Source organism: Barbus barbus (genome assembly GCF_936440315.1).
Source record: "Barbus barbus genome assembly, chromosome: 41".
In the NCBI taxonomy this organism is placed as follows: domain Eukaryota; kingdom Metazoa; phylum Chordata; class Actinopteri; order Cypriniformes; family Cyprinidae; genus Barbus; species Barbus barbus.
The window spans coordinates 24893031-24920999 of record NC_136719.1 but is presented as its reverse complement, the minus strand read 5'-3'; the positions used below and the strand labels follow the sequence as shown (position 1 = coordinate 24920999).

The 27969-nt window shown below is 34.5% G+C and overlaps 1 protein-coding gene across 1 annotated transcript in view; it reads left to right on the top strand.

The window, feature by feature from the left end:
- The window catches only part of LOC306860439 (beta-catenin-like protein 1), a 52479-nt gene that overhangs the window by 20352 nt on the left and 4158 nt on the right, over positions 1-27969 (top strand). Inside the window, exons 11-15 of the mRNA XM_079402158.1 lie at positions 438-619; positions 8514-8611; positions 10557-10637; positions 19548-19685; positions 19764-19836. Of these exons, the coding sequence (XP_079258284.1) occupies positions 438-619; positions 8514-8611; positions 10557-10637; positions 19548-19685; positions 19764-19836 (572 nt within the window). The remainder of the gene's footprint in view (positions 1-437; positions 620-8513; positions 8612-10556; positions 10638-19547; positions 19686-19763; positions 19837-27969) is intronic.

The following is a 27969-nucleotide window of genomic DNA, read 5'->3' as shown; positions in this document are numbered from 1 at the left end:
TGTGTATAATAACATATTACATTATATGTATTGTTTTTTTTTTTACCATGACATTTTTAATGGACATTTAAAACATTCAGCTTGTAAAAAAAATATTAGAATTGTTAGCAAATATAAATTAAAAATATTGTATATAATTGTTATATTAATTAATTAGTTAATTAACTTATTTATTTTCTTTGTAAAACATAATATTGTTAAAATTTTGTACGATTGATTGAAGTATTTTTAAGTATTTTAAAGATTTGAAATGTTATTATTCTTGATGTTGTCATGAATATAGCCTTTGATGCATATATATGCATGCACATTTCTAATTTCTGTGCCAAATAATTACGGCTCTTATTTCTAAGAATGTTTGTGTTTGTTTGTAGTTTAGTCTGATTGTAGTACTTTAAAAGTGTGCCAATGATAGATTTATCATTATGTCTGTTCAGGGAGAAGAAGGTGTCTCGAGTCAGCGCTCTGAAGGTCCTGGACTACGGGATGATTGGTCCAGAGGGGTCGGATAACTGTCACAAGTTTGTGGACATCCTGGGCCTGCGGACCATATTCCCTCTGTTCATGAAGACGTCCAAGAAGATGAAGAAAGTGGGAGTATCGGACAAGGAGCATGAAGGTTTGTAGAAACCAGAGTCCTGAAATGCCTCTTTTTCTGTTGTAGCTCTGTTTTGTTTCCAATTCAATATTATTTCCCACCAGTTTTATTCTTTTAAAATGGATTTAGTTTGGCGGAGCTGCTCAATTAGCGGCGAGCACACACACACAGAGGCGTTTGTAATATGACGCGAGTTCACAGTAATATCTTTTTCTCGGCTATTATTTACAGTTCAGCCGGCGGTTTATTCCGCAGGGAGTAAAACTCTGCAGCGGCCGCTCTTATTGTTTTGCCTTGGCGATACAAATAAGCTCCTCACACTATTCTTAATGGTTATTAGAGACCTGCAATGAGACATCTAGAGAGAGAGAGAGGGAGAGAGGATGCATCTCACTTCTGCTATTATTTCAAGCACTTACACACTGGAGTAAGAGTGTTTGATGGATATGTAAAATGTGTTTGGATGGTGTGGAAAGAGGCATGTCTGAAGTGGATTTTATACAGGATTTAATTTGAATGCAAACATTGTATTTCAGAGGGGGGGGTTTTTTGGAAAGTATGTAGAGTTCTGTCGGCTAGTAGCTGATATTGGAATATTTGGACATGCTGCCACATTATAAAATTGCATTTAAACACCCTAGATCTCTTCACGTTTACATCTATGCATTCAGCAGATGCAGTGACTTACAAAAGAGGAAGATTAAACATTGAGTAAAATTAGTGAAACACTCCACTTTAACAACCGGGCTAAAGGCACACCTTAAGAAAAAATGTGAACAAAAAAAGCAGCAGATTTTGTGTGAAAATAAATAATGCAAGTCGTTAAAAATCTTATTAATGTATTTGGTGGCATCTGGCAAGGGGGGTCTTTAACCCCCACACAGGGTAAAAGGCTCACCAGCATGGGGTAAAAAAAAAAAAAAAAAAAAGGGTTACTTTAGCTGAAATAATGTTTTTTTTTTTTATATAATGTCTAAGTTAATACTTGTTCAAAACAATCACTGTAGCAAAGCTTGTACTATTTTCTGCTTATTTTGATAAATAAAATAATATTTTTTTCTTCAATAAATATACTGTCATTAAAATGTAAATATAAAACACATATTTTAAAATACAGAAACAAAATCATTTTAAAAAGTAAAGATTCTGAAAGCACCGAAGGAGATCCCATAATAATTTAATATAAATTTACAGTAGTAACAAATAATGATAGCTATTTTATTATATGATATGATTAATGTTTTTATAAAACGTTTAGTTCCATTCCTCGATTCTGATTTGTCAGTAGCTGTGTTTTTATTCATGGTACAGCACGGCTATGGCCGCTTCACCCAACGGTTCTGTGTATCACTGAGCAACACCCTTAGCAACATAAACAATCAATAGCATCACAACTGTTTAATGTATTTCTGCAGAATTAACTGTTTGCTATTTATTTAATGAAGTATGAGTGACCCCTGCTGGCGTTATGTTGCATCTTTCATCTTTAATTTTGAGACCCCGCCCCGCCCTTCGGGCATCAGGGAGCCGCTACTATGCCTGGCATTGAAACTGCTTTTGATTGCACAATTGCTTTTCAGTTTCACTTTCACTTTCGAGATTCCAGATTGCACATACTCTGTTTATATTATAGAGCGGCGGTATTTACTACTACACATTATACAAGATCAGATGCTTGTCACTGGTGCTCAGGATCTGCAAATCATTTTTTATTTTTTTGTCATCTGCAGATTGATTTTAAGTAGGGGGGGGGGGGGGGGGGGGAATCCATTTTAAATCGTAAATCAGATTTTTTTGTGAAAAAATCTGGGATTTTTTTTCTAAGGCCATATCGTTCAGCCCTAGCCATAAGTATATTATTCTAATAATGTAATTTTTTTTTTTTTTATTATTATTATTAGGCTATTACTTTTAGTTTATGTACAAATATAATGCAATGCTTACTTGTCATGCAAAAACAGTTAAAGGTCCTAACCCGTTTTTGATTACATGCAAACATTAATGTGTGGCTACATTCAGGGGGGAAAAAGAAAAAAGAAAAATAAATTTTAGGACTAGTATGATTTTTATTTTTAATTCATTCATTCTTGTTACACCTCAAATTCTCATTACTGTAATGTGCTTATATATGAATGATAAATCATTACTATATAACATTACTGAGAATATGTGTGGAAAAATGATGGTTTGATTGTGTGCTGAAAGGCTAATTAGCTGGTGAGAGTCACACAAATAGACCAAAAAAAAATCTAAAAATATATGCATCTCCTATTTTTTTTTTAAGTATTAACTAAATTTGCATAAATTTTTTTCCTTTAAATTGCATTAATTATTAATCATGTCAATTAAGCACTTTTCCGCCCTAAATGATATAAATGTTAAATATATTCCCCAAACTGCAGTCAGTATTTATCATGGTAGTATTTGTTTAACTTATTTTCTTTATTTTTTGTAAATTGCACATTACTGACGTTACTGTAATGCAGAATACATTTATAAAATAAAAATATAAAAAATATATATTTGCGTGTGTTCTTATCTAATTTGTCCTCAACAGTAACCATTTATCCTTCAAAATAAAAACACTTGTGCACATTTTTATTTTTGTAAATTGGTTTGTTTGTTGTCTTCGCACACACATCGTATTATGACGTTGTCATGCGCAATATGTTTGGTGTGAGATTACTCCGGCATCATTCAGCTGTTAGCCTCTTAATTCTTGATGACAAAAGGCGTTTATGAAGATGCAGCGGTTAATTAATTACCAGCTTTGACGACTGAGAGTTTGAGTAATTAAACGGCTAAGCTCTTGCGGCCGATCGAGAAAGTTCAGACTGATCCCCATAAAACCCCCTCTGAAATTTACTCGACTCATCACACGCTCGCATTAGCATTCGTAATTAGCCGATTAGAAAGCGAGCTTTACGTTTGCAAACAGACCAGAATGATTTACAGAGGAGAAATAATGTGTTCTGCCGCATTGTGTCCAAGTCTTTTATTGACGGATAATAGTTTAAAAGAAGTGGGAAGAACAACAAAGTAAAAACTCAAGCTAAACTTCTGCACCAAACAAATTAACAGCGTCCGGCTTTTGTATAGAGAACTGAAACGACCGCCGACAGCTAAACAGTCCTGACGGGCACAAAGAGAAAGAGACACCGCTAATCTTCCTGCGCTTTCAGCTCGAGCACAACCGCGTGAAAAGAGCTTCGGCTGCTTTCACTTAACAAGAGCCGCTTCGGGAGAATAATTGCATGTCGTTGAGCTGGAAAGCAAAGAATTGAGAAATTGTCAGGATGTGTTTTAGCTAATGATGTGTTAACGCCGGCCGGAGAGAAATAAGTTTTAGAGTCGTGACACCGAACGTCCGTCTCGCGGTTGCCGTGAACTCTGAACTCATCAGCCAATTTAAACTTCCTGCGTTACAGACGTCTTGAATGTGGTTTGGCTGTTTTCTCCAGAGAGAGAGAGAACTGTGTGTGTGTTGAGACTCAGGGAAATGCTCTGAAGTACCTGAAGCTTTTAGATTCGTTCCTGCCGCAGGGATGAGGGTCACAGCAGCATCGCTCCAGGTTCTTTCTGACGCCTCAGGCCGGTGAAGATGAACATCCTCAGGATACAACAAAATAAAGATGAGACTCCCTAACTAATTCTGGATCCTTTTAACTAGTGTAATTTTAGTATCATTATTATAGATTTTAATTCATGTTATTTTTTCCATTTCCATTTTAATATTGATTTAAGTTTTAGTAATTATTTTTAGTTAAAAAAAAAAATCCTGTAAGTTTTGTCTTTGTTTTTATTAATTTTTATTTCAGGTTTAGTTTATTTTGGTACATCAAATTGTTAAAATGTTGTATTACTACCTGAAAAATTCTAAATATTTTATTTCAGTTATAAAAATAGTTTAACGTCTGTCCGTCCGTCAGACAGTCGTGGTTATTTTAGCACATAAAGTTAAACTACATGACAATGAAAAATGTTGCTTTTCCAAGAAAATTTTTGTTAACATTTTAGTAATTTTGTTGTGTGTTTTTGTCTTTTTGTGTCTATATAGCTTTTGATCATTTAAATTAGTTAAGTATTTTTTTTTTTCTATTTTATTTTCCATTTTTCTATTTTTCTTCAGTTAATGTTTTTTCATTTAACCATATTAACCCTGATTCTGACTCCTGCATCTAATATCTAGTGGCTGTGGTTCTGTTTGGCTGATTATCTATCACTCTTTCTAGGGGTTTGTATTAGACTAAAGTACTCAAGTGGTTTGTCCAAACGTCTGCTGTTACAGAGAATAATCATTCTTTGGAGAGATGTAAGACAACATTTGAGACAAACCCATTTGCTTCGACGTCTCAATGCGAAAATTGGCCAAATGTGAACCGAACTGATGGCGAAGGGGAGAAGCAGCACTTAATTTATTTCTAATGATTGTCTTGTAACTGCTTTTTAATCTCCACCGGACACGTAATAATTGCGGGAAATGCTTGAATCTCTGCTAAATTGGATCAAAGCGTCGATGTAATTGCGCTGATCTCCAGAGCTCTGTTAATTCTCCCGTTTGAAATGAAACTTGGAATCGGATCATTGTTCCGCCGTCCTCAAAGGTTTCGCTAATGGATTCATTATTGAAAATTAGCCGTTCTTTTGCTGCAGATTGGTACCATGATAATGTGATAATCTGCTTTGTTTCCAGGGATTTTCTTCAACTGTAACAAAACACCTTTGTCTTGTCTCTCTATGCAGAAGAACACACCATAGATGCTTTGGTTTATGTAATTTAGTCGCATATAAGACTTGGATCAAGTATTTCATCGTGTGGTATTTCGTAAAGAATGCAAATATGTGAGGAATATTTTCTGCTGGGCCTTTGAGAGAAATATTTTTCATCCCAGGCTAGATCTTAAAGGCAGTGTTCGCCAACGCAAATATTCACGCTCATGTTGTTGACTTTTTTTTTCTTTGAGCGAGTATTGAGTTTGTCAAGCTCTAAAAAGGACAAACACAATTTTAAAGCACAGTAAAAGAAGTCCTTTTGACTCGTGTAGTATATTTCACGTCTAATGAAGGCATATGATAGTTTACACATCAATGATAGAACTTTACACATCAAAATGGTGTCATGGATATTTTTTCCTTCAATGTTTTAATTATTTGCATATGTGTATAATATATTTTGATAAATAATAATTATAAAATAATAATATTTTCTTAATTTTATGTAACAAATAAAATTTTCAGTTTTTAAAAATATAATTTATTAATCATTTATACATTTTAAATCATACAAAATAATAAATTAATAAATAAAATTAATTTTATTTATTAATGAATTGCGTATGTGTATAATGTAGTTTTATTAATTATAAATTGTAATAGTAATATTTCCTTGTGTATATAATTGCATATATAATTTAATTATTTTTTAATGATAAATGTTTTATTTATTAATCATATGTTTTTATTAATTTCATATAATTTAATAAATTGTATATTTTTTCAATTATAGTTTCAATATTATTTTTTAATTAATGTTATTTTTGTATAATTAATTTAAATTATTTTATTAAATTAATTTCTATATATTTAATTATTTGCATATATTTGTGTAATATATTTTATTAATAATAATTTATAAATTAATATTTATATTTTTTAATTTAAATTTAATTATATATACTTTTTAATGGCTACTCATTACAAATGCCTTATTACAAATTATATATATATAAAAAGTATTTATTTTTAATAATGAAAATGTTAATGACTCTCAAATTACATATCACAGTAAATCTGAAGCTAAAAATGGTCTAATTAAACTTTTCCCCATTCTTTCTATTTTCATTTAGCCTTCGGTTAGCAAGCTAACACCTAACGGCCTTTGATGAACGGTTTCTCTTGCACCCCCTACATCCCGCCTCATTCACGACCTGCCAGCCAATGGCCTTTCTCCTTGTTGCCACGGCGACCCGGAGTGATGTAGTTGGGTAGCCGAGTCCTCTTTCCTGTGTGTAATGATGACAAAAGCTTTCCCGCGGCAGAGCTGCAAGATAACGCACTTATCTCAGACCTCTAGTCTGCACCTCTCTCCTCTCATCCGCTCCCTATGGCTGTATTCCTCACCCCAGACACTTTATTCTGCCGCTAATAACGTTGGCTTTTTTCCTCCCTCGCTCCTGGTGGCCGTGCTCCCCAGAGTCGCCTTGAAGACCTGCGACATCGCAGTGCTGACCGAGCGCTTCCTCTCACGTCTGTTGATTAATGCATTGCCTCCGTTTACCCGCGGCATTAGGATGCGTAATGTGTTGGTTAAGAGATGCATGCGGACTGATGTTTAAACTCATTTGTATTCAGCGCCGGAGAAGGCCGAGGCCAAATTAAATGGTTTTACCAAGGCCATCTGATTATGGGTTGTGAGTGCTTGTGCGAGATAGTGTTTAAATATTGATTTTTAACCTGATGAAGAACGACTTTAATGGACGTGCTGTAATAGAAGATGTTAAATGTTGTTTGGTACAGTATAACCATCATCAAACACAATAAGTGAAGTTCAATCGACCTAGAAGGGCATTAGCGTTAAAGGAACAGTTCAGCCAAAAAATTTTATTTGCTGAAATTTTATTCACCCTCAGGTCATACAAGATGCAGATGAGTTTGTTTCTTCATCATATTTGGAAAAATGTAGCATTGCATCACTTGTTCACCAATGGATGTGAATGGGTGCCGTCAGAATAAGAGTCCAAACAGCTGATAAAAACATCACAATAATCCACACCACTCCAGTCCATCAGTTAACATCTTGAGACGAGAGCTGTGTGTTTGTAAGAAACAAATCCATCAAGACATTTAACTTCAATATGTTGCTTCTCTGTAAAATATCCATAAAAGTGCTGTTTCTAGTGAAAAAATAATTTAGTCTGAAAATCAGCACAGATCAAGCACCGTTTACAAGCAAAAACAGTCCAAAACCGCTCTAAACAAACGTGTGTGGATTTTGATGTGAGAGACACCAGGAGATGGAAGAAGCGTTATTATGGATTATGGATTTTAGCCGAAAGCAACGGTGTGAAACTAAAAACATCTTAATGATGGATTTGTTTCTTACAAACACACAGCTTTTGTCTTCTCCAGATGTTAACTGATGGACTGAAGAGGTGTGGATTATTGTGATGTTTTTATCAGCTCTCATTCTGACGGCACCCATTCACATCCATTGGTGAGCAAGTGATGTAATACTACATTTCTCCAAATCTGATGAAGAAACAAACCCATCTACATCTTGGATGGCCTGAGGGTGAGTACATTTTCAGCAAATTTAAATTTCAGGATGAACTATTTCTTTAACAAGTTGTGGTTTTCTTCTTTTACAGTCCCTGAGTCTCGTGTGATGGACTCATTCTAACTGTACAGCACTGCTTGAAGGCAAACAAGCCGTCAGATCAGATTTGTGGTTGCGTCTGATGTCTTGTTGTGTTTGGCTCAGCTCTAATGCTTCTTCATTAGTGTGTTTTATAGGCGACAGCAGCGTGTGAAGACTTTCATGCACTTCACTCCACGTTCATTAAAGCTTTTAGTGCAGCCTCGTATTTTCCATTTGCAGCAGTTATCTAAGACTCGCTCGCCATTTCTCCTTTTATGTCTTTAAGTAAATTATAACTTTTGGCTCTGTGTGGATGCTTTCTATAAATTTTTTTTAAAAAGTAGATGAAAATGAAGAGAAAGTTCGAAACGTACTTTTTAAAACCGCAGGAGAACTTGTCTAATCGCTTGTGTTTGTGGCCGGTTTAATTTTCTTAGTCTAGAGAAGCAGATTGCTGTCACCTCCCCCTCATTGCTCGGTGTTTTTACCTCATGTAATGTAAATGGATGACACGAGTGTGTTAAATCAGGACACTAAAGCCTTGTTTTCTTCTCGCAGAGCATGTGTGCTCCATCATCGCCTCCATGCTGAGAAACCTCAAAGGGCAGCAGAGAAGTCGTCTCCTCAGCAAGTTCACAGAGAACGACTGCGAGAAGGTAAAAATAAGACAGCTGACGGTACGGCTTTATTATCTTCTGCTTCTAAAAAAGGTGGAGTGACGACCAAAGAGTGCTTTAAGAGAGTTCGCTGGCAGATGGGTTTAATGCTGCCATAAAGATAATATAGACTGTTTCTAGCGTTTAGTCAGAACATGCTGTGCTACTTTCTGACCATTTAAAAGAAATGGTTGTGCTTTAAAATTTCAAATACATTCTGTAGTTTAAACTTTTATCACTATCATCTTTTCCTTTCACTTTCTTTATTCGTTGAGAATTTTTTTTTTGCTTTTCATATATTATGTTTGTTTTTTGTTGGACGATTTATTCATTTATTTATTTTGTATACTCTTGTTTATTCATTCTTTGAGACCTACATTTGTTTATTGTTGGCTTTATTGTTTCGTTATTTTCTGTTGGTTTCTTCATTTGTTTTCTGTTCATACTTTTATTCATCATATCATCCTAAAGTCTTCTTGTTTTGGTTTGTTCACCCATTTTCATTTATTCTTCTATATTCTTTCATTGAGTGTTCTTTATATCCTTCAGTTTTTCTTCAGTGCTTTTGTGCACTCTTGAATTTTTTGTTTTAATTTCCTCCTATTTTTCTTTGAAATCCTTTAGTTTATCATTTATTGTTGGTTTCTTCATCGTTTTTGCTTTGTTTTTTTCATTTGTTGTCCTTTATTTCATGCCGTTTTGTTTTGTTTGCTCTTGTTGGTTGGTTTTTGTTTTTCTCTTTTGTTTGTTAATTGTTTTTTCATTATTTTGTAAATTCAGTCTATCATTTATTTCTCTTTTAATTTGCTGGTTTGTTCATCCATTTTCGTTTGTTCTTTCGTTTGATTTGCTTGTTTTTGTTTTCTCTTGTTCTTCTTTTGTCCATTCGAATGTTTATTAGTTTATTTCTTCATTTTTTTCAGTTTGTTGCTTTTTCATCCTTTTTGGTTGTTCTTTTGTTCTTTATTTCCTGCCGTTTTGTTTCGTTTCGTTTGCTCTTGTTGGTTTGCTGTTTTATTTTCTCTTGTTGCGTTTCCTTTTGTTGTTCTCTTTTGTTTTTAAATTTCTTTCTCTTTTTTGTTTGAGTTTTCGGCTCTTGAAGAAGTAATTTCTTATTCATTTTGGTTTGTTTACCTTTTTCCATGTATTCTTTAGTTTGTTCTTTATTTCCTGCAGTTTTGTTTTGTTTGCTCTGGTTCTTCATTTTATTTTTGTTGGTTTACTGTTTTATTCAAACTTGTTGGTTGGTTTTCTTCATTCTTTCTCTTCCTATTCATTCATTTGTTTTATTAATTCTTTTAGTCCTTTTTTGTTTATTCTTTCATTTATTCTCCTTTTTCTTGCTATTTTATTTGCTCTTGTCTGTTGGTTTTTTGTTCTCTCAGTTTTGCTCTTTTCTTTCCTCTTGCTTGTTTTCTTGGCTTTCTTTCTTTCTCTCTGTCGTTCAATCATGCATCTGTATAATGTCTCATGCCGGTGTTGTTTGGACTGACTCAGCGGCGGTTGTGCCGTTTTCTCCTGTGTCCTGTGTTATACGCCTCCTTTAGTCTCTGTCGGGGGTCTCCATACATCACCTGGACGGACACGTGTGCTGTTATCGCTCAGCAGTCACTACTCTTAAAATAACCCTCACAGTCCTGCCGGGGCCTGTTTCATCACTCTGACAGCAGCAGTGCATTATTGGTAGTTTCTGGAGCTAAAAGATTTCAGCCATATGGGCGTCATGCCTCACTTCTGTTCGTCTTCAGATTGTCACAGGAATTGTTGGAAAGGGGATGACGAATGCTTCTGCTTGTCTTTTAAATAACACAGCCACCATTCGTCTTGTTCGCCACAGTTAAATATGGAAATCATTCACATAAGGCAAATTCGGGTCCTAAAGCACATCTCTGGTGTGTTTGGGTGCATTTGTAACGCACTCACCCTCGTTCGCTCTCTTCTGCAGGTTGACAGACTCATGGAGCTGCATTTTAAGTACCTGGAAGCCGTTCAGCTCGCAGACAAGAGGATCGAAGGAGAGAAGCACGTAAGATTCACACACACACACACGTTCACGCTTGATTGGCAGTATCTCCTCGGCGAGGGCAGATCTGTGTGTAAAGATAAGAGCAGACCTACCAGACTCAAACGTCACTGTGGGATCTGTGGGTCGGACTCTCGACACGCTTCCCGGATGCTCTGCTCGCCTTTAAAACCAAACGCTGCTTAACTTTTACACTGAGCGCTGATTCGCACACACTTTCTCATCTGGAGTCTGTGTAGTTGCAACTCGACCAACACCCAAACAAAAACCACTGGGTTGGTCTTGCTTCGTTTAAAATGGTTACATCTCAAACAGCTCCTGTTGGCATTAAAGCACTGATCCAAATACTTCAAATATGTTCTCACTACTCAAAACCAGCCTGGTCTTGTGGATCTTGGACAACTATAATGTTATGTTATATTATTAATAATTTTTCTTAATCTTAATAATAATATTAACAATAGTAATTATAATTATAATAATAAATAATAAGCAGATTAAAATGAAATAAAATGTGATGTATGGTTTAGTTTTATTATTCTGCTTATTAATCTTGACATGCCTTAAATGGGAATTTTAAACTTCATATTTAAGCCAAAGTTTATTAAAAAACACTGAAAAAAACATTGCCATGTGCATTGTGAATACAAAAATTAGCATAAAAACATTTACATAATTTCAAGTATGATAATATTCCTAATATTATAGCATATTACATTTTAAAAATAATGTATTAGCTTTTATTATTAGCATTGTGAATAGAAACATTTACCCATGTGTTTATAATAATAATAATAATAATAATCGATGCTGTTGTTGCTAAAATAATCTGTTATTTATTATTAACATCGTGAATATCAACGTTTGCAGAATTCCAAGTATAATAATATTACATATTTTACAATAATCTATCATTGTTGTTGTTATTATTATTATTATTATTAATACATTAGTATTGTTGTTGTTATTGCATATGAATTAAAAAAACAATTATTATCGTTGATAGTATTGAATATAATTCTGAAATCGATTATTTTTTATTAATAATACATTAGTAGTGTTGTTACATATTAATTACAAAAATAAATTATTATTATTATTATTGCTGTTATTGTTTTTATTAAAAAGAATAATGTTAGTAATACATTTTTATTAAAGTGGCTTGGTTTATTAATGGAGAATGTAATTGGCGTGCGCTCACAGGTGTGTGTTTAAAGGCTTTTCACGGTCGCTCTTAGCATGTCTCATCCAATCAGGTTTTAGAAACGTAACTCTCGTTATGTAAGTTGTGGGGTCTCAGCCAGCGATAATTAACGTGGAGATGATTAAAGGCAGATGCTAATTGATGATAATTGTCAGGTTGGGCGGTTATTCCACATTGTGTAACTGTATTTCATTAGCCAACAGACCTGAGTGTGTGTGTATGATTGTACTGTGTGTGTGTGATTATACTCTGTATATGAGTGTGTATATGTGATTATACTGTGTGTGTGTGTGCTGGGGGATATTGGCGTGTGTATATTGAGGATGTGATCTGGGCACTGATGTGGACTCCTTCAGCTTGTCTCATCCATCCTAATGTGTGTGTGTGTGTGTGTGTGTGTGTTCAAGATGGTTTTCAGGGTTGTTTCAGCTTGGACTGGGCGAGTCATATAATGTATTTTTGATCCTTCTAAACATATTTGATATATACAATACTGTTCAGACGTTTGGAGTCAGTACACTGATTCTGAATGAAGTCTTTTCTGCTCACCAAGGCTGCATTTATTTCATGAAAAGTACAGTGAAATATTATTACAATTTAAAATAGTTTTCTATATGAATATATTGTAAAATGTAATTTATTGTTGTGATGTAAAGCTATATTTTCAGCATCATAACTGCAGTCTTCAGTGTCACATGATCCTTCAGAAATCATTCTAATATACTGATTTGCTGCTCAAGAAACATTTCTTATTATTATCAATGTTGAAAACAGTTGTGCTGCACAATATTTTTGTGGAAACCGTGATACATTTATTACAAATTATTTCATAAATAGTAAAAAAAAAACAGCATTTGTTTGAAATATAAATCTTTTAAACGTTATAAATGTCTTTACTGTCACTTTTGGTCAGTTTAATACGCCATTGCTGAATGAAATATAACCACGCTATATTGATTATATCACAAAGGTGATCAGGCCCCCGATGCGAATCTGCCTGATAAATCGTACTTTAATCACGATCACGATTGCGGCTTCTCTCAATTATAGTATAATCATCTGTGATATTTACCCAGCATTTGCGTTATATTGCATTGATAACAAGCCAGAAAAAAGCTTTCATGGTTGCGGTTGCCAGATTTTAAGAGCCTAAATCCCCCAATCACAGTTTTTTTTGTGTGAAATCAATGCCTTTTATGAACAGTGGTTTACTTAATCTTCCCAACCTGGCAACCATATATAATTATTATTATTTTTTTAATAATTATCTATTTAATTGGGGTACTTAACACTGTTGCCGCGGGTTGTTTTTCATGTCCGCGGGTTTAAGCGACCCCAATAACGTTATATTTAGCCCCTAAAATGCCAATTTTACCAGAGGAACCCTGACAAAAAAATTTTTATTTTACTCCCAGGAACGCGATTTTTCTGTGTAATCGGGACCCCCTCGAAACGCGATTGGGCTTGTTTTAGGCTAGTTTTGAGTAGCAATTGGGCGGGGTTTTTTTTTTTGTGAAAACCTGGCAACCCTGCTTTGCAGAGATGTTTTAATGGTATTAACAGTTCAAACTCGATTCAATTAAATCGATTCGGTTCTCCTAATTCAAAGATTCACTTGCATCATCACTAGGGGTGTAACGGTACACACATTCGTACCGAACCGGTACGCACGTGTACCAAACAAATACAGTATTTAGTTATTTTTTTAAACGGGATAATTCCGTCCTGTGTACTACTAGTTTTAATGCGAATAAACATGACTGAACATCTCATGCCTCATATAATTGCTCAATCAGTGTTTCAACCTCAGAAAGACAATGTCACATAGCATTTCATTAACCTCAGCAGGTTATCAGTGTCCACAGCTTGTTAGTTCACTAGAGAAATGGAGCATTTCGCTAAATATTATACCATATACTCATTATATTTTACTAAACCTGTTAGTCTTAATTATTTAACGTGTTTAAATTAATCTGTTATGAAACATGCTATGACAGCCTGTGTGTAGTTGAATATATTTTAACAATTAACCTAGAAATTTTATTATTTATAAGTTAATTTAAAAACTGAATTATGTGCGATTTTACATGTTTGCATATTTTTTTTTTTTCTTTAAGTTGAGTGTTGATCATCTATTTAAAAATAAATAGTAGTTCAGTTTAAGTTTGGTTACGTTGTTAGGGTTAATTGTAACCTTATAATGTAAAAGGGCTCCCTATAGTTTAAGCATAAGCTGAGGTGGATTTTTATAACTAAGAAAATGTAAACTATAACTGAATGTATTTAAAGAAAGAGCAACTTGTTCAGTAAACCACTCTTTATTAAAAAAAAAAAAAAGTTTTGTTTTCCCCCCTGCTGTACCGGAAAAGGTACATACCGAACCGTCATATTTGTGTACCGTTACACTCCTAATCATCACTCAAACAAAGTCGTTTGTTGCTTAATTTTACTTGACCTGTAAAACCACTGAGCAGTTTGTGAATGTTCAATATGCCGCTCAGCTCTTGTTTCAGGTCTTTGTTTCTCCTTTGTGTGTGTGTGTGTTTCCCATCCACCTCATCTGACTTTCTGCTCTGCGTCTTCTTCAGAGGCCTATAAATCGTCTCTCAGAAGCGGTGACAGGAATATGACTGTGGAAATGTCTGCTCTTGTTTGGCGCCCGTCGACTGTAACACCAGCACTCCCCGCAGATGGAACAGTGTTCACGGCTTTCTCCGAGCACTATAAAAGTATATCACCCATAGCAGAGCCCTTGTTTAAAAACGCCTCGGAGTGCTGTCAGCGCCGCGCTCATGTGAACCCGTCTCGCCTCCTTTTACTGCCTAATGACAGCTACAAATTCTCTCCGAATTGCATTTCCTAAACACAGACCCCCATAAACCCCCTCCGCGTTCGGTCTGCTCGTCTCCTGCTCTTCTCGTTTTGCCGCAGCGCCCCACACACGCGCACACGCACAAGGCTCTTTGGGAAATCTCAAAAGGATCCGCGGAGGAAGTGCTGGCAGGGTGTGCTTGGATTAATTTAGTCTCGGCGTGTCCCGTGAGACTCAATCACAGGTCCCGGTGCTGCTTTGTTCTGCCTGTCATATTAACACCTGTGCCAGCCTGCAGTTCTCCAACAGGAAGTGACTAAAAATCGCTCTGTTTCCCGGAGGTGAAGCCGCTTGTTATTTGCACTCGTGTAATTGACTTACCTAGGGCTGTACCTCTGTAACGAGACTTGAATAACGCCTGCGAAAGATCGAAACGCTCTGTTCTGACAGTGTGATGATGATGAACATATTTTTTTGCACACTCTTTAAATCAGCCTTAAGTAGGAACTGAAATTCCTTAAATTAACATAAGTATTTACTTTCCTAATGTTACTTGTCCTATTTTGCGTAATTCAACAGTGCACAGTATTAATGTATGTATTTAATATATACATATATTATATATTCATATACATTTAATATAAATGTGTAAAATGTATAGCTAATTTTCTAAAACATTTATTTAAAATATTAAAATGAAATTAAAAATGTATATATGTATATGTGTGTGGGTGTGTGTATATGAATATATAGCCTATTTACAATAACATTTATTATATATTATTATATATATTTATCTCTATCAGGGGTGCAAAATTCACGTGAATCGTGTAGATTTGTAAAAACAAAAAGTTTAGTTTGTCACCTTTTTCCACTCCTGACGAGTTTGCACCCCTGATATATATATCTGCATGCATACACACGCATACACACACACACACACACACAGTCATGGCCAAAAATATCGGCACCCTTGGTAAATGTGATCAAAGTGAAAATGGCTGTGAAAATTAATCTGCATTCTTAATCCTATTGATCTTTTATTAAAAAAAATCACAAAAATGTAACCTTTCATTGGATAATAAGAATTTAAAATGGGGGGAAATATCATTATGAAATGTTTTTCTCAAATACACGTTGGACACAATTATTGGCACCCCTAGAAATTCTTATGAGTAAAATATCTCTGAAGTATATTCCCATTCATATTCACAATTTTGAGCACTCCAGGGAGATTATGAACAAGAAATTATCCAGCCATGGCTTCCTGTTTCACAGAAATATAAAAGGAGGGAAAACAAAGCCCAAATTCCCTTAATCATCCATCACAATGAGAAAAACCAAAGAATATATTTCTGATGTGCAGCAAAAGATAATTGAGCTTCACAAATTAGTGAAGTGGCTTTAAGAAAAGAGCTAGAGCAGACCCATTTCCACCATCAGGGCAATAATTAAGAATTTCCAATCAACAGAAAATGTTACGAAACTGCCTGGAAGAGGACGTGTGTCTATATCGTCCTAATGCACGGTGAGGAGGAGAGTTGGCTAAAGACTCTCCAAGGACCACAGCTGGAGAATTGCAGAAAATAGTTGAATCTTGGGGTCAGAAAACCTTTAAAAACAATGGTCAAACAGCACCTACATCACCACATGTTGTTTGGGAGGGTTTCAAGAAACATTCTCCTAGCTCATCCAAAAACAAACTCCAGCATATTCAGTTATCAGACACAACTGGAACTTCAAATGGGGCTTTTGACCACATGTGTACAATGAAATATACTGCTTTATTTTTGATGTTGTGGGCCTATATTTCTTCTGGAGGTCCTGGACATCTTGTTTAGACACATGGCATCATGGATTCTATCAAATACCAACAGATAAAAAATCAATAAGTGACTGACTCTGTTAGAAATCTTATAATGGGCCATGTTTGGATCTTCCAACCGGACAATAATCCAAACACAAACCTCAAAAACAACACAAAAATGGGTCACTGAGCACAAAACCAAGCTTCTGCTGGCCATTCCAGTCCTCTGACCTGAACCCTGTAGAAAATGAGTGAGGTGAACTGAAGAGAAGAAGCACCATCATGGAGCTGTGAATCTAAAGGGTCTGGAGTGATTATTATCCAATGAAAGTTTAGATTTTTGTGAATTTTTAAAGAAAAGATCAAAAGGATTAACAATGCAGATAAATTTTCACAACCTTCTTTGATCATATTTACCAAGGGTGCCGATATTTTTGGCCATGACTATATATATATATATATATATATATATATATATATATATATATATATATATATACACACACACACACATGCACATAAAAACATTCATTTCAAATATTAGGAAAATGCATTATTAAAAACAATGATTTTAATAATTATATTAATAATTTTTTTTAAAAAATACAATTAATAATAATGATAAATATTATATATGATATAAACAGCTACTCGCCAGATAAGTTGATTTAAATGAAACATTAACATATTTTCTGGTCTTAATTTGCTTGACTCATTATTCCACATTATTTTAAATGAAAGAAAGTTTGTCTTTTTAATTTTTTATCAAAATGTAAAAAGGAGACACTTCAAGATTTCTATAGATATAACTCCCATGTTTCTGTGTTGAGTATTTGCTGAGTTACAGTTCATTTTAGTGACGCGTTTCTAAAAGCAGTTTGTGGAGATGGAGAAGACCGAGAACACACCCTGTTTGATTTCTTTATTTTATAAAATTGCAAAGTTGTGTTGTTATTATGAGTGTATACTAATAAAAGTAGATGCTTTACAGATTCAATTGATGTATTCCTCTTATCTGTACAATTAAAACTCTCAGGGTAATTTAAGTTCCTTTTTAGGGGCTTTCAAAAAAATGCACCAAAACGCTACTTTTCAGCTAGGATCAGCAACATTGCACAGACTCTGTTGGTTAATGCTAAATAGCTATTTAATCATTGTTTTAGGCTGCTGATATAGGGAATTTAATGAAATCTTCATAAAACACAATACTGTTAATATAACACAATTTTACATTTACGCATTTGGCAGATGCTTTATCCAAAGCGGCTTGTATTGCATTCAATGCATACAATTTAAAAGCTCATGCATCCCTGAGAAGTGAACCCATGACCCATATTGTTACTAGTGGCATGCTCTACTTTTTGAACTACAGGAATGAATGCTTGATTTGAAAAGGAAAGGCCACTATTGAGACTCTCTGCAGGGTGAACTTGCTCAGAAATTCCACTTGTCCCAATGCAACAATGCAAACCATTTTTAATGGATAAAATCACATTCTGTCCACAGGAGTGTCCATTGAAAGTGATTTGACCTGTCCTGTTTTTTTGGACAACGTCTGAATGGTTTTGGCACAATCCAAGCGCGGTTCTCTCAGAGAGCCTCTCGCCGTGATCAGAGCCACGTTCTGTGTGTCTTCAGCAGCCCGTGACAGCCAGCTCTCTCCAGCCTGCTGTTCCTGCGGCATTCCCTTTGTGTTCACAAGCCTTTCTGCTCGTGCACATTCACACACGCGTGCGCTTGCCAGCGTTTTATGCTCGAAAAGATTGAAATCCCTTGGAGAGAGGCCACTGTCAATCGCCGCAATTATGGCACTCAACAAATGCCAAACGTCTTTGTCCCTTTAGATTCGGCTGCAGGTGCTGAAAAGAGTGAAAAAATCACCTTTTTGAAGTGATTTGAGATCATTATCCAGAGCCTTTTGAACATGCATGGAGCTGCGTATCAATCACTGCATGTGGTTTTCTTGCCAATCAATATGCATGAATTAGGTTGGCTTGAGAAAGACAACCTACTGATCTACTATTTAAGTATCTTCAGACTGTATCTGTACTTTTTTGCTATATCTTTTCTAATTGATCAGACTTGCTATTTTCATTAAACGGATGATCAAACTATGAAAATTTACATAGACTTTCATTGAGGGGGTCAAAACTTTTGTACAATAAGACTTTTGCAAAGACTTAGAGTTTTTAAGCTGTCTCGCCAACAAAAGCTTAATGACTGTCCTAGGATAACATGCTAATTCATGGTAGCAGCATGCAATATCATGCTTGCAACATGTTAAAACTTGCTAGCAATATGTTAAATAATGTTAGTAACATTCTAGCAGCATGTGAATCATGCCAAAAACATGCTAATCATGATCGAAACATGTTAACAACGTACTAATCATGCTAACGCTGTAATTGTTAGAAACATGCTTATCATGATAGGAATATGCTAACAACGTGCTAACCATGCTAACAATATGAAAATTGTGTTAGAAACGTGGTAATTGTGCTAGAAACATGTAATTATCATGTTAGAAACATACTAACAACATGCTAATCTTAAAATAAACATGCTAACGATGTGCTAATCATACTAATAACACTGTAATTGTGCTAGGAACAAGTTAACATCATGCTAATCATGCTAGGAACATGCTACCAACATGTTAATCATGTTAGAAACATGTTAGCAAAATGTTAATTATGCTAAAACATTTTAGCAACATGCTAATCATAAAATAAAAAGGCTAATGATGTGCTAATCATAATAACAACACCGTAACTGTGCTAGGAACAAGTTAACATCATGTTAGAAACGTGCTAGCAACATGTTAATTATGCTAAAACATCTTAGCAACATGCTAATCATAAAGTAAAAAGGCTAACAATGTGCTAATCATAATAACAACACCGTAACTGTGCTAGGAATAAGTTAACATCATGTTAGAAACATGCTAGAAACATGCTAACACAGTGCTATCATAATCTACGTAAACTTTCAAACGTCAAGCTTTTAAAGCTGCTTTAGACTTTGAGACTAGGCTTTATCAAGCCAACCTTAAAATTTGTTAAGTGTCTAATGGTCTTTTATACATCTCAGGATATGGTTCGTCGCGGAGAGATAATCGACGATGCCATGGACGATGAGTTTTATCTGCGGCGGTTGGACGCCGGACTCTTCGTCCTTCAGCTCCTCTGTTATATCATGGTGGAGATCTGTAACGCTGGTGTTCCTCAGGTACGTTACCATCGTTTCATGTGTGATTAAAGCTGAATGTTTTTAATTCTGCGTGCTGAAATGTGTTTTCTCTTCCAGTTACAGCAGAGAATCCATCAGATCCTCAATCTCAGGGGAGGATCCGTCAAAATCGTCCGTCATATAATGAGAGGTAAGGTTACAAATGATTTCAAAAGCTCATGTCAACGTATAAAGACAAAATATACTTTGCATACATAAAATGAAGCCTATTTTTATGACCCTTAGGATTTTTGTGCACAGTGACATTATTTTCATTACAGTTAATAGTTTTTGTTACAGTAATGAATCCGCTTATTTCATTGTTCTCGCTGGTTTTTCTTATTAAATTCTGATATTAATATGGTAAAAATATTGTAATACATTTCTTAATATTTTATTTTTTACATATAATGTATTTTTTTTTATTTGAATAATATGGCATAGTTTTTGTGCATTACATTAGTTAGAATTAAAATATTGTGGCATTACAATAATGAGATATTGTGGGGTAATTGTCATGAAAATATATACGCGTGTGTGTGTGTGTGTGTATATATATATATATATATATATATATATATATATATATATATATATATATATATATATATATATATATATATATATTAAATATAACTAATATCTAAATTGAATCAAACCAGTGTTATTTACACTGATTTTATTAGTTTTAATATTTTAATCAGTTTTTGTTTCTCTATTTTTTTTCTATCATTTTATTGTACTATTATTTATTATAATATTTTTGTATTATTTATTATAATGTTTATTATTCTATATTTATTTATTTTAGTATACAATTGTATTATATTATTTTTCTATTAGGTCACTTTAGTCTTTTTTTATTTATTTATTTTTTCAGTTTTAGTTAAGTACATTAAGTTAAACTAAATTAAAACATTGCCTTGGCAGCTAGCTGAAATAAAAAGACTTTTATATTTTATTTTTAGTGTGGTTAACACCTGTATTATTTCAAGTAATGTTCATAATGGTTTTAATTTTAGTTAACTGTAATAATGCCGTTAGTCTCAAAAGGGCTGATTTACTGAGAGTTATATTGGTCTGTCAGAACTTCTAAAGCTTTAGCACTCGTTGATGAGTTCACTAGCGGTTTTCTCAGTAGGTCAGTCTGAGGCTAAAGTGTGTAAAGTAGCACTTCTCATCAGGTGGATGGTGTTTAACACATGTCCGCAGGCCATCAGCACACACACCGCAGCGCTGAAGCAGGTTCCCTGTTGTTAAAACTAAAGGATTGCTGCGGCGTAGTTCCCTCTTTATTTCCTCCCGCCCCTCCGTCCTTTCTCTCTCTTGAGCGATATGAGGTGTTCTGCTTCGCCTACTATTCAGCCCAGAGCACCTTGATTAAGTCTTGACAGCTTTCTATTTCTCTCTCTCTCTCTCTTTTGTACTGACTTTCCTTCTTTTTTCTCCACCGCTACTCTTTCATACTTCACCCAGTATCACTCTTGGGAAGAAACCGACTCTTTTGATTTTATTTTTATGAAAGTTTAGTGAAAAATGTGCCGTCTGGAGGGACTTTCCAGCTGTCCTGTCCCATGTCTGTATGATGGGAGATGGGCGATCAAATATTGACAATAAATGTGTTGGCGATGTAAAACACGAGTATTACAATGCATTTCTATTCAGCCATTCAGTTTCCTGATGTTTTTTTGTCTTGCATCTTGTAATTAATAGTGTTAAGACGGAGATTAAAAATAAAAAAATTAGAGTTGGAAAGTTTGATTCATTTCCTTGAATCAGTGAATTGATATGGCTGTTTATTATTTATAAAAGAAATAAAAAAATATACTTTATATAAATTTCATGTTTAACTGTTGTAAAATATGTGAATGTGTGTGAGTGAGAATATATATGTCTGTGTGTGTGTGTGTGAATATACATGTATATGTGTGTGTGTGTGTGTGTGAATATACATGTGTGTGTGAATATACATGTATATGTGTGTGTGTGTGTGTGTGTGTGTGAATATACATGTGTGTGTGAATATACATGTGTGTGTGTGTGTGTGAATATACGTGTGTGTGTGTGAATATACGTGTGTGTGTGAATATACATGTGTGTGTGTGTGAATATACATGTGTGTGTGAATATACATGTATATGTGTGTGTGTGTGTGTGTGTGTGTGTGTGTGAATATACATATGTGTGTGTGTGTGTGTGTGTGAATATACATGTGTGTGTGTGTGTGAATATACATGTATGTGTGTGTGTGTGAATATACATGTATATGTGTGTGTGTGTGTGTGTGTGAATATACATGTGTGTGTGTGTGTGTGTGTGTGTGTGTGAATATACATGTATATGTGTGTGTGTGTGTGTGTGTGTGTGTGAATATACATGTGTGTGTGTGTGTGTGTGAATATACATGTATATGTGTGTGTGTGTGTGTGTGAATATACATGTGTGTGTGTGTGTGTGTGTGTGAATATACATGTATATGTGTGTGTGTGTGTGTGTGTGTGAATATACATGTGTGTGTGTGTGAATATACATGTATATGTGTGTGTGTGTGTGAATATGTATATATGTGTGTGTGTAAAAAAAACAATGTAGAACAAATATACATTTTAATTTTAATGGCATTTTATAAATAATTTACACATTGTATATAAATTGTATTTATTAACATTAAATTTATATATATTGTGTGTAAATTTTCAAAAATATGTATATATATTTTCATACATAAAACTGAATATTACTTACAAAAATGTTCTGCATAATATTCACGAAAATAGAAAGAAAAAACGTTATTATATGAAACATATCCACACACATACATTTACCATATACATTTCAAATATTAATGTGTATGTTTGTGTGTGTATATATATATATATATATATATATATATATATATACACACACACACACACACACACACACACACACACACACACGTTAATATTTGAAGTTTATTATTATAATATTTGAAAGCTAGCTTAAACAGAAAACACAACAACCAATCAGAAATGGTTACTATAGGCCTAAATGGTTTATTAATTGTGTGTGTGTATATATATAGGCCTATAGTAACAATTTCTGATTGGTTGTTGTGTCTTCTGTTTAAGCTAGCTTTCTTTCCCAAATCACTTAATGGAAAGCACAACCCCTTTCTTTCTGCTCTTGTTAAATTCTGCACTTCCTCATTATTAATGATTCATCGGGGGGAGGGCGTTCCCACCTGAACTCTGCTGTAGCTGGTGACAGAGATGAAAACGGCAGGCAGTAATGGTTCAGACAGCACTCTCGCTGCTCGTTTTGAGAGGCGGCCAAGGGTGTTCAAAGACGTAAGCATTGCTCTTTAGAAAGTGCTATTTATGTGAGCTAATGGTTTCTGGGATAAAAGTGCTACATTTGAGCTATTTAACTTATTTTTATCCCTTTCAGACTGTCCATTCACCGCAGATTCTCGAAAATGTTCGGATTTTACATGCAACTTAATTCAATTCAAACAATATTTTTGTGATGTTTGTCATATTTAGGCATGTTGTGACTGATTAATCGTCTGATTGTGGTTATTCAGTCTAATCACAATTGTCGTGCAGATTAAATTTCAGTAAAAGAAAATTCCATACAAATGTGGCAAATTTAAATGCTGAAAGCAAAACCACCAACTGCACAATATTGTAATTATATTTATAAAATTATACCTAATTATATTATAAATTATATTATAAATAATTTTCATAGCATTAAAGTGAATCATACTGGTCTTTTTTATTATTATATTACAATTCCAAGTAAAAAATAACTTCAAAACAAAATTATGTAATTATTTGCAATTATCTGTATGATTATTGTCAGCACAAAATTAATGATCATTATATTTATTAATTATACTATAAATAGTTACTTAAAATATTATTAATTTTCACAGCATTAAAGTAAATCATAGGGGTCTTTATGATATTTTTATTATATATTCTTTTCTATTATATGTGATAGTAAAAGTAAAAAAAAAAACTGATCAGACTTACACGCAATTATTTGCATGATCGATAAATTCATGATCGTAAAACATTTATTAAAATATGCTAAATTATTATATAAATTGTATTCATTTTCACAGCATTAAAGCAATTATTTTTCCTAAAATTAATCGTAAGAACAAAATTCATAATATAGTATATTACAATATAATATATTTTTTAAATTATATTATACATAGTTACTTAAATATTAATTTTCACAGCATTATGGCAAATCATAATAATCAATTTTTATTATATATGATTCAAAATTAAAATAATGCATTTAAGCTTACACTAAGTAACATGAACAAAACGGAATGAACTATATAAATGCATCATTCATTTAAATCATTAATCGCAATTATTTGTATGACATTTAAACATCAACACTAATCTCATCTATCTTGCTTATATTTAGCTTTTTTAAATTGTCTATCTGATTAGGAAGCTTAATCTATGGCAATTTTCAAAAATACTATGTAGTTTTCCATCTTTACTACTGCACATTCAAATATTTAGATGATTTAGATGATTTTGTCTTCAGAAGCTACTGAAAGTCTTAGTTGTGATTTGGCAGCTTTTATCGCGTCCCTCACACTAGTGGTCAAAGACTGGCCGGTCCTGCGGCGTGTGGAGGAGTGTGATGGGTCGGGTGGCTCTCAGCTGCTGGAGGAGTGTGACAGCGTCTCTGGGCAGCTGGTATGGGCCGGATCTGTGCTCCTGCCGGGCCGCTGCGACCGGGTGAGAAATTGAAATTTTCACCTGGCCTCTGTAGCAGTTGCGGTAGTGTCAGACGGGCGAGTGTGTGCCAGGCCCCTGCAAATGTGCTTACGCGGTATTAAACGCAATCACGGGAAGAATGAAAACAAATGTTACAGGAGGAATTAGACAGGTTGCGTTTGCTCTGAGGTTTAACTGTCATCGCGGTTTGTTTGCTGGTTTGGCTGATGGAAATGTTTCAGTGCACCACAGGAAAACAGTGTGATTGTTTTGGGTTGGACGGATGCCTAAAAAGTGTTCATTAAACTTTGTCTGACTGGTGTTTTTATCTTTACCTATCTGTCTGTCTGTCTGTCTGTCTGTCTGTCTGTCTGTCTGGCGTTCAACCTTTGTCGTTCTGTCTGTCTGTTCTCATCTGTGTCTATCTATCCATCCATCTGTCTATCATTCTGTCTATCTATCTCTTGTTCTATCTGTCTGTCTGCCGTTCCGTCTGGGTCTATCTATCCATCCATATCATTCTATCTATATGTCTCTCATTCTATCTCTTTTTCTGTCATTCCCTCTATCTGTCTGTGATTCTGTCTCTCTGTCTGTTGTTTTATCTGTCTGTCATTCTATCTGTCTGTCATTCTGTCTCTCTATCTGTCATTCTCTCGCTCTGTCTGTCATTTTGTCTATCTATCTGTCTGGCATTCTGTCTTTGTGGTTTTACCTGTATATCTGTCTCTGTTGTTCTATCTGTCATGAATATCTGTCTCTTGTTCTGTCAGTATTTATTGTTCTATTTGTCTGTCATTCTATCTATCTTTCTCTATCCATTACTCCTATTATTCGTCTCTGTCTGTCTGTCTGTCAGTGCCATCCATCCTTCCATCCATCTTTCTCTATCCATCCATCCATCCATCCATCTTTCTCTATCCATCACTCCTATCATTCGTTTCTATCGTTCTATCTATTCTATCTCTATCATCCATCTTTCTCTATCTATCCATCCGTCCATCCATCTTTCTCTATCTATCCATCCATCCATCCATCATTCTCTATCCATCCATCTTTCTCTATCTATCCATCCATCCATCCATCCATCCATCTTTCTCTATCCATCCATCCATCCATCCATCCATCTTTCTCCATCCATCCATCCATCTTTCTTTCTCCATCCATCCATCTTTCTCTATCCATCACTCCTATCATTCGTTTCTATCGTTCTATCTATTCTACCTATATATCATTATATATTGTTTGATGTACCTCATTCACTTGATATTTATTTTGTTCTATCTACTTTATCCTTCTATCGTTTTATCATTCTATCTATCTGGAATGTGTCTGTTAAATAAGATTGACTAATAAAAGGCCATCATTTCTCAATGGAGAGAATAACTGGAAATTTTACTTACAGAAACAAGCTGTTGTGCATCCTGCGTTTTTGATTAAATGAACAAATCAACTCATTAGTAAAAGCACTGCCTTGTTTTGTTGCATGCATATTAGCTAAAAGCATTTGTTGCATTATAATTTTTTTTTAAATGCTTTTTGGTGTAAGATTTGAGCCAGAGAGGCCACATCTATAACGTCATTGTCAGGGTTTATTGGCAATTTTCTGTAGTTTAACCTAATGCCCGTTACCTAGATAGAAAATAGCTGCTAAACAAGAAATCACTGGTGAAAACAGGTTTCATTTGGTGTGTTCGGCGGCAACTGTGTTTTACTGCAGAAATTGGGAAATTAAAACGCCTACAGAAGCGTCGATGCACTTCAAGGCTGCATTTGAGTCATACGGAGTGTGTCATTCTCTTACATGCGTGACCTTGAGCTGTGTGTACTGGTGTCAGTGGGAAGCGCCTCTGCAGTGGGCTGAAGTTTCCAGCATCTCGGAGCTCATAATGGATAATCCCCCTCAAATCATCCAGCATGCAGACTCCCTCAATCCTCCCTCTGTGTTATTTCAGCCGCTTTCTCCAACCCTCGGGCTTGTGTTTCAATGTGCCACTTAGCTTTTTTCCCTTCTTAAAAAAACCCATCTTATTGATTTATTTATTTATTTTTCATTGGGTTTGATCCTCTGTCCCAGGGCTTGAGCAGGGCTTAGAAACTAATCCGAGAGCATGTCTACCTTTACACGCTTGTGGTGTACACTTCCAAAAAACATTGTTAAAGTCAGCATGAAATCAAAATGGACTGTTTACTTTTTTTAATGCACATTCCTGGTCTTATTGTGAAGGATTTGTCAATGCTTGTTTTTTAAAGATAGGGTTTTCTATAGCTCAAATTGTAGAGTATGTCAAGTCAAGTTGAGCTTTATTGTCATTCTGCTACATGTGGGGACATACAGTGGAACAAAATGTCGTGCCTCGCAGGACCACGGTGCTACATAAATACAGACATACAACAATGAAGTAAAACCTATACACAACTAACCTACTGACAGATTTTAACTATAAGTATACTATATATAAGTATTTACCCTATACAAACTAAAAAATAGAAGATAAAAAATACAAACTGAGTCGCCAGCAACACCAAGGTTATGGGTTCAGTCCCTTGGGAATGCAGTAATTGACTACATACTGTAATGCAATGTTTTTATCGCTTTTGATAAAAGCATCTGGCAAATGCATAAATGGAGTTAATGTGAAACTGCCTTAATAAATAATCTTTAAAGCAATTGTTCACCAATAAATAACAGTTTGCTCATTTTGTTTTATTCAACCTCATTTAGTTTGCAAACTAGTGTTATTTTAGTATTCTGAACTATTACAATTTTTGTTAATGTATATTTTTTAATATAATTAATTAGCTTTTATTTGTGTATTTTAGTTACATTTTTTAGGAATATTGTAATTAGCTTTTGTCTATATGAATCTATTTGGGTTCATTTTTTTATTTAAGTTTTTCAGCTTTATTTTCAGCTTTATTTCAGTTAGCACTTTTTAAAAATACTTTGTTTTAGTGGTAACACTTTTTTTTTAAGGACCAGTTCTCACTATTAACTAGTTACTTATTAACATGCATATTACTAGAATATTGGCAGTTTATTTGTTCCGATAAAGCTCATATTAATGCCTTATTCTGCATTAACATATTTTAGATCCCTTAATCCTTCCCCATACCTAAACTTAACAACTACCTTCCTTACTATTAAGTATCAAATTAGAAGTTTACTCAGAGAAATTACTCAGTTAATGGTGATTGTGTTCCCTAACCTAAAGTATTACCGTTAATGAAAATAACCCTCTTGCAAAACTGTATGCTTTTATTTTTTTGCATTGAACAACATTTCCTTTTTGTGTGAGAAACTGAAATTAGATCTTGGATGATCTTGTTCTCCACTGCAGTTCTCAGATCTAATTCTCCATTCGGCATATTCAAACAGTCACAACGTGCCGAGAACCAATGTTGTTTGCCGTCAGTGACGTCAAACTTGGCTCAAATGTGTCCACATGCTTTTCCTGGAGTCATAATGCAGATGATAATGCCATTTCAGAGTTTTAGTAGAGGAGAAGATTTCCTGGTAAATCAATAAGATCTCAAGCTCATTCTGTGTA